The sequence below is a fragment of the Primulina huaijiensis genome, chromosome 5, assembly GCF_012295235.1.
Source record: "Primulina huaijiensis isolate GDHJ02 chromosome 5, ASM1229523v2, whole genome shotgun sequence".
Taxonomy (NCBI): domain Eukaryota; kingdom Viridiplantae; phylum Streptophyta; class Magnoliopsida; order Lamiales; family Gesneriaceae; genus Primulina; species Primulina huaijiensis.
The window spans coordinates 4,865,970-4,874,281 of NC_133310.1; the positions used below are offsets into that span (position 1 = coordinate 4,865,970).

Here is an 8,312-nt window from a genome sequence, read left to right on the forward strand (position 1 = left end):
CGAAAACAACAAGCCTCAGAAGTACAAAATTCAGAAACCAGTCTTTTATTCATAATACTGAATATTCATTGTCTGATACAAAGTCAAATAATAATGTTTTACAGCGGAAATATAAAACTAAACATAATAAAGTCTTAACAGATGCAGCGGAAAACATAAACTAGAACTGAGAAATAACAGTCTTCTTTACCAGCCCCAGAACTAAATCTGCTCTTCTTCTTCTAACATTTCTTCCTCGTTCTTATTTGAGATGAGTTTGATAGGTGAGTGATATGGTTGTCACTCAATAAGCGGAGGCGGGAATAACTCCCAATTTTCCAAATCATTTTCAACCGAAACAATAATACAAATAGTATACAGAAACTCTTATTTTCAGAACATGAATCAGTATTCAAAAATCAGTATTCAGAACAGAAATCAGAAATTTAGCAAGTAAGCACTGAGCACGTTTGTGAATTTAATGGTTAAACTGATATCAGTCCCCTATATGTTCTCTCCTCTAAGAGGTGAGGCCAGTAATAAGTAATCAGAATTCAGTAATGTTCAAAATATATATTTCTACCATTAGTTCACTAGGTTTCAGTGCTTCAAAAATCAGATATCAGAAATCAAAAATACATATACTTTGCTTCAAAACAAAAGTCATCAAACTGGTTTCAAGATATTTATACATAAGCCCACTTACAGTAATTTGCTAGAAGTTTCGGTTGAAGTCTGCAAGTTGCTTGCTCTCGCTGCTGGATTTTTCTGCTTGAACAAAGGCACTCTCTTAACTCGAATTTCAAGTGATAACTCAAGATTTGGGTAACACCAATTCAGAAATTTGAGGGTGTTATTTATAGGCAAAATTCTGACTGTTAGCCTCCCAATTAATGGTCATAATCTGGCATTATGTGCCATTACAGCCTTTAGTCCATGATAAATGCTTCAGTTACAAGTCATAAGCAGAATCAGTAATTGTCTGCTGGAATCTCGTGCTACTGAACTCTTCTGCTGTTGGATTCTATCTGCTGGAAAAATACCAGCTTCTGAAATATCAGTTGCTGCTGGAAGCTTCTGCTGAACTTCTTGCATTGCTGCTGAATATTGCTAGCTGCTGAAAAATGCTAGCTGCTGTTGGAAATTCAAGTTCTCACAATCGAGGCCTTCCGCCGTACAACCCTTTTCAACTCCAAATCTTTGCTTCCAAAAATGTATTTTATAGAGTAATTTGATTCTTCTTATAATTAAATGGGTTTAAAATAATTTTTGTGGATTAAGTTATTAAATATAATTATTTTATAGGTTGGACAAAACTTTAATGTAGGTTAAAATTACATATATATATCATAATAATTATTATTATTTTTTGATCCAGGGCTGGAGCCAACCCTAACCTTTGGGGTGGCTCCGTCCCTGGTTGGAGGCATTAAAATTTTCAGCAGATAAATAAACAAACCAAGCTCTCAAATAACTATTTATTACATATAAGCAATTATTATAAAATGCCCAACATAGGAAGAAGAAAATATTAAATTCAGTTATGTATCTATCGCCTATTAAAAATCGACAAAAACTTGTGTGAGACTGTCTCACGAGTCGTATTTTGTGAGGCTGATCTCTTATTTGGGTCATCCATGAAAAAGTAATACTTTTTATGCTAAGAGTATTACTTTTTATTGTGAATATCGGTAGGATTGACTCGTCTCACAGATAAAGATTCGTGAGACCGTCTCACAAGAGACTTACTCTTAAAATCAGACACAATGGATGATAAAAATATCAACACAAACAAGAAACATCATTTTTCTTTCTCAATATGAGCATCTAATTTATTTTTGTTTGGAGGCCAAAAACCAGTAACATCATGGATGACAAAAATGGATCTCAAATAAAGTCATTTTTCTGTTTTAAGATGAGCAATTGAGAATCTAATTTTTGAGTATTCTTGATGATTAAAGGAGACCAAATTCAAGATGAACATCTAATGCCATCATAATACTTTTTTATGGATGACCCAAATAAGAGATTCGTCTCACAAATACGATCCGTGAGACTATCTCACACAAGTTTTTGTCATTTATTAAATACAAACCAAATATATAAAGTGTATAAAACAATGATTAAGGATCACTCTCCACTAGGTTTGATGGTTTTAGTGCTTTTAATTAAGCCATCATCACTCCAATTTATGCAATCTTTTTAAAAGATCTAATCCACTCACTAATGCGATATATCAAACAATAATGTTTTAAATAAAGAGAAAAAAATGAGATTCGGGCAATTATATTAATAATTAATCCTATTAAACTACATTTTAATGATGATTGTAATTAATTTAATAAGCAAAAGTTGCACGCGCATCTTATTTCTACAGTAATCGGCTCATGAAAATCACATGGGCAAACTCATAAATGACAACTATAAAAAATCTCTTGACTCAGATGATATAACCTTTCTCCTTCACAAAAGACCTCTCGACTTGATGACATAATTTCTCTCGTTGAGAGAAAATGTAAATTCAAATTGTTTTATGTAGCACAACACATTAATCTCGTCCAGAAAAAATGTAAATTCAATTTATCACTCATACATACATGTATGTATGTATATATAATACAACACATTAATCATTCACTAAACATCTAACTAAGTGTCTCAAAATCGTGATAAAAAACTTTTTGATTTGACGACGTGTTCTTTCTGACTCAGAGAAAACCTCTTGACTTGATGACATTAACTCTCTCGTTGAGATAAAATGTAAATTCAAATTCTCTCACTCCTAATCTATATATATATAGACCCTTTTAGTTCCCGGTGAATACTAATACATATATTTATACTATTTCATAATTTTCTACAAAATATATTTTTAACTCATCTTCACGTTGTAAAATAACCATTTTATTATATTGTACTTCACACATAATACACTATCTTTATAAATTAAAAAATAATCACAAAACATTTAAAACATTAAATAATCCTACATATTATGATATGATATGAAGAAAATATTTTTTTCCCGAAAAAATAACGAAATATCATCCACGTTTCCAAATTTGTTTTTCCAAATAAAACGTATTATATAATTTTGTAATTTCAATAAATTTTGTAACCCAATTTGTACTTATAACAGTTTTCTTTTTAAAAATATCTCGGAAACACCTAAAAATATAACCAAGTTTGACTTTTGCAAGAGCAATAGTTCTACTTTTTTCTTAATTCTAATGCATATATGCATTACACCCTTAGTTGGTTGTCCACTCACATTATGACTAAACCAAGAAAATTTCTTATTCTCTCCCCAAATCATACCTTTATAGACCTCAACATTCCCACCATTAATTCAAAGTGCCTCATTTACCCACTGGGCACCACGCAAATTCTTGAAATTTGATCTCTCCATTTGCTTAGGCGAGTGAAAAATATGTAGCCTTCCCCATGTTGGAGGAAAGAATCATTATCAAGATTCAAAATCCTCTCTTGCAGCATGTTCTTGAAGATACTGATACTTATCCTCCTGCTACATCACCCTGTCCAGATGCTGGGGCAGAGAGCGATCCCGAGCCTTCGTCTTCGCCAGTACCACACCGATAAAGCCACACTACTGAAATTCAAGAACAGTCTATTATCAGACACAGGTTCAAACCTGTCGAATTGGGATGAGGGAACCGATGTCTGCAACTTCACACACGTGATATGTAGTAGGAAGGGTAAGCGTCATCGTCATGTGATCATGCTCAACTTGACAAATCTTGGCCTTCTGGGAAAGCTTTCATCCGTGCTTTCAAATCTGACACAACTACAATATCTCTACCTCGACAAAAACCAATTCTTCGGCAGCATTCCTTGGGAACTTTCGTACCCCAGGAAACTTAAAGAACTCAAACTCAGTGAAAACAATTTGCATGGCCAAATACCCGCATCGTTCTCTTTACTCCCACACCTAAGGTTGATCTATTTGTACAAAAACAACTTGAATGGGACTATACCACCAGCGTTTTTTGCAAACTGCACTAAGCTGCAAAATGTAGATTTTTCTCAGAATGGCCTAACTGGAAACATCCCATTCGAAATTGGAAACTGCCCTAACATATGGAACTTGAATTTATACAGCAATTTACTCTCAGGAGAAATCCCCACCTCGTTGGGAAACATCACAGAGATGTACAGTTTAGATATTTCGAACAATAGTATTCGAGGCGAACTCCCTTCCAGTTCTCTTTCAAAGTTTCGGAACTTGAAAAGTCTTCACTTATCAGGTAATAAAATGATAAGCCACGATGATAATACTAATCTTGAACCCTTCTTTCGTGCACTAGCAAACTGCAGTGACTTCGAGGAGCTACAGTTGACCAGCATGAAGCTTGGAGGGAATTTATCAAGTTCTATTGCAGGGCTTAAAAATATGCAAAGCTTGCAACTCCAAGAAAACCAGATAACTGGACAAATTCCTCCCCAAGTTGGGGATTTGTCAAATCTATTGCTGCTGAATTTGTCATCAAACTGTTTAAAGGGGATTATTCCGGACGAAATCAGTAATTTATCCAAGTTGCAACAGCTTTCTCTATCATTTAACTTCTTCACCAAGATCCCGGCTGCATTTGGCCGGTTAACTAAGCTTGGCTTGTTGGACCTGTCACATAACAATTTGTCTGATCAGATTCCAGAAGAACTGGGAAACTTGTCGATGATAAATTTTCTATTCCTCGACAACAATCTTCTTTCAGGAAATATACCTCGAAGCTTAGGCAAATGCACTTCTCTGTCAAAAGTTGACTTGTCACATAACAGATTAACCGGAAGGGTTCCTTCGGAAATATCAAAATGGCATGAAATGAGAAGGTTTCTTAACCTGTCACATAATGAGCTTGAAGGGCCTTTGCCAATTGAACTGAGCACGCTATCAAGTGTTGAGGAGATAGATTTGTCATCTAACAACTTTTCCGGAAGTCTCTTTTATCAGATTTCAAGTTGCTATGAGCTTAAGGTGTTAAAATTATCGAATAATTTTATCCAAGGGAATCTTCAGGACTCGTTGGGCGATCTCAAGAGCCTTGCAACTTTCGATGTTTCAAGAAACAAGATGAACGGAACGATCCCGAATAGCTTGAGCAACAGCAAGACTTTGACTTTTCTCGATCTTTCATTTAACGATTTTTCTGGAATGATTCCCTCGGGGGGTGTCTTCAATATCCTCACAAATCTATCTTTCATAGGCAACCGACATCTCTGTGGGCAGGTTCCAGGCATTCCGAAATGCAAACGAAAGCTACGGCTTCTGCACTCACGCCTCTTTTTGATCATCTTCTGCACAGTCATATTCATATCTGGATTCTTTTCGGCAGTTTGTTGCTGGATCGGATGTCAGCGTCTACGAGTCATCATTTTGTCAAGTCAAGAAAGAAAACAGATAAAACAGCCGCCTGACTTGTCACTAAACTTTCCGAGAATGACGTACAAAGAACTTTCAGAGGCCACCGGGGGATTCGATAAACTGAGACTCATCGGTTCTGGCAGCTTCGGTCACGTGTACAGAGGAACTCTGCCCGACGGAATGCAAATAGCGGTAAAGGTTCTACATGTACAAACCAGAAATTCCACAAAGAGTTTTAACCGAGAATGCCAGGTACTGAAGAGGATACGCCACCGGAATCTGATAAGAATCATAACAGCTTGTAGCCTGCCTGATTTTAAGGCACTAGTCCTGCCTTATATGGCGAATGGAAGCTTAGATAGCTGTCTATATCCGCAAACAACAAACAGTCTACGAACAGGATCCTTGGATTTGAACCTGATCCAAAGGGTGAACATTTGCAGTGATATTGCTGAAGGGATGGCTTATCTGCACCACCATTCTCCAGTTAAAGTCATACACTGTGACCTTAAGCCAAGCAACATTCTTCTCAACGACGACATGACAGCATTAGTCTCCGACTTCGGGATAGCAAGGCTGGTAATGACTATCGAAGCAGAGAACGGTGTGGGCGTTGAGAGCACAGGCAATTCCACTGCCAATATGTTACGTGGCTCGATCGGATACATAGCACCAGGTACAACTCGTTTTTCTGGCCTTCTATGTTTATTCTCTCCATTAGTATGTCTATGTGTTTTAATATTAATTTTTGCATTCAAGAATACGGGTTTGGATCGAATACGTCAACCAAGGGTGATGTTTACAGCTTCGGAATCTTGGTTCTTGAGATGGTGACTCGAAAGAGACCTACGGATGACATGTTCATCGGAGGGATGAGCCTGCACAGATATGTTAAGAATCACTACCACAGAAACACCGAAAACGTGGTCGACCCTTCGTTGCTAAGAACACTAAGAGATCAATCCTCGGAGGTGAAGAGAATGTGGGAAGTAGCCATCGGTGAACTGATTGAACTGGGAATCCTCTGCACGCTGGAGTCGCCTTCGACTCGGCCAACGATGCTCGACTGTGCAGATGACTTGGATCGCCTCAAGAGTTACATAAATGGAGACACTACGGCTACATTTGCCTCCTCACTTGCGATAACATCTTCCACACAAAGTGATTACAGCATTGTATGAAACTTCTAGTTTTACATTCATTTGATTATGGCTTTGTCAAATGTGAATATGCGATAAATTCACAATAGTTGATGACTAGTTAGAGGCTTACTAAGTCTGAATATCATTCATATTAGAAGTCTGATCGGCATAATTATTACACAACTTGTGTGACCGTTCTCAATTTTGTGTTACATATATCCGATCTTACTCGACCCATGAAATGTATTATATTTTATGTCCAAAATATTATTTTTCACTTACAGAAATATTTTTTTTGTTAATTATGTTATGAATAAATATTTTATAATATATGCTGATTTGAATGAAAATATTTTTTCACAACAAAAATATTTTTTGTTAGTTATTTAATGAAAAAAATTATGTAATATATGTTGATTTGAATGAAAAAGTATTACTTTTATCTCAAATATATTGCGCAATATATTTTGATTTGAGTAGGAAAAAATTTCTTTTTATATTAAGGTATCGTTTGGTTCGATATATTATTTATCCAATATAATATCATGTTTGGTGCATCATATTATTTGTCAATCTACCAATCATTTATCTTATCAATCAAATCATTAAATTGAAATTACAATATTACCATTAATAAATAATATTATAAATATTTTCAAAAGGACAAAACGGTAATATCACATTATCTCAAATTTATTCAAATAAATCAATCAAATCAAACATTATATTAACTATCATTTTTATATATTTTATTATTAAAAAATATTAATTATCTCCATATTATTTGTCTCATAACATGAACCAAATGGTACCTAAAACTATTAATTTTTTGTTATAAGCAGAGGCGAAGCCAGGATTCATAAGTACCTGAGGTTGGCTACGTCTCGTGTTAGACAATAATAGTTTTGGTTAAAATCAAACTGAATTTTCTAAATTCGAATTAACCGAACTTTTTTCGACAAACCGAACCGATCAAATCGGTTATTTCATTTGGTAACACAATTAACCGAAATTTCTGACTTTTTAAAAAAATCAAGTTTTAAATAAAAAATGTAATATAAAATTAGATAAAATAAATTTAAAATTTATTTATTAAAAAAATATTTTTAAGTCTAGTTCTATTGTCCAATAAATTTTATTAGAAATTTATAATATTTATGCCCTTGTAAACTTTATTAGAAAATTGAATAATATTAAAAAAAATTTCATAAAAGTTCGGTTTGTTTAGTTAACTAAAGTTTTATATTAAAAATTTTGATTGAAATCGATATTTTGTTCAACTGATGTTTGCTCAGTTTTTCTTTTCTTCATCCCTTGAGTTATCTGACTAGAAGAATTTAATACTCCCAAAAATTTCCAACAAAAAATTATTTTTCGTAATTATTCAAAGACTTGTTCTGCGGTTCTGCCAATAGATGAAATCATCAACTCCCATTGGTTGGTCGAAAGTCAGGGAGGTGTTGGCCTTGCGTACTTGACACTGTCGGATGCATTGCATAGTAGCTTATAATGTTAGAACAAGAGAAGTTCAGTTGATTGAGTTTAGAACCAGCAAAAACATGCCATTTTCAAGCTTGGTTGATTTAGGAGGATTTTAAGTGGACAGATTTCAAGAATGCCGTTTTGCACCTGACATGTAACTCTAAACGGCATTGAGCTAGCTTGATTGTTGGTGGAAGTAATTCTTAGTTGATGGAAGCATATATCTGATGTCTCTTCTGAATTTATGTACCGAGCTTCTAGCAATGATGAAGAAATATTTTGCAGAACAGAATTACATAAAGTTGTTTTGAATTGTTTGGATGGTTCTT

At 34.6% G+C, this 8,312-nt stretch overlaps 1 protein-coding gene across 1 annotated transcript; it reads left to right on the forward strand.

Annotated features, from left to right (window-relative positions):
• Positions 1-3,273: 3,273 nt before the first annotated feature.
• On the forward strand, positions 3,274-6,742 carry LOC140976496 (uncharacterized). Its single transcript, XM_073440700.1, has 2 exons — positions 3,274-6,035; positions 6,119-6,742. Exons 1-2 carry the CDS (start codon positions 3,473-3,475, stop codon positions 6,538-6,540), a joined length of 2,985 nt encoding a protein of 994 aa, XP_073296801.1. The 5' UTR covers positions 3,274-3,472; the 3' UTR covers positions 6,541-6,742.
• The last annotated feature ends 1,570 nt before the right edge of the window (positions 6,743-8,312 follow it).

What these genes read in the sequence shown, in the direction of transcription:
- LOC140976496 (XM_073440700.1), top strand. Translation starts at nt 3,473, where the DNA reads ATGTTCTTGAAGATACTGATACTTATCCTCCTGCTACATCACCCTGTC. An exon ending in GATCGGATACATAGCACCAG is followed by an intron (nt 6,036 to 6,118) that starts GTACAACTCGTT and finishes TTTGCATTCAAG; the next exon opens with AATACGGGTTTGGATCGAAT.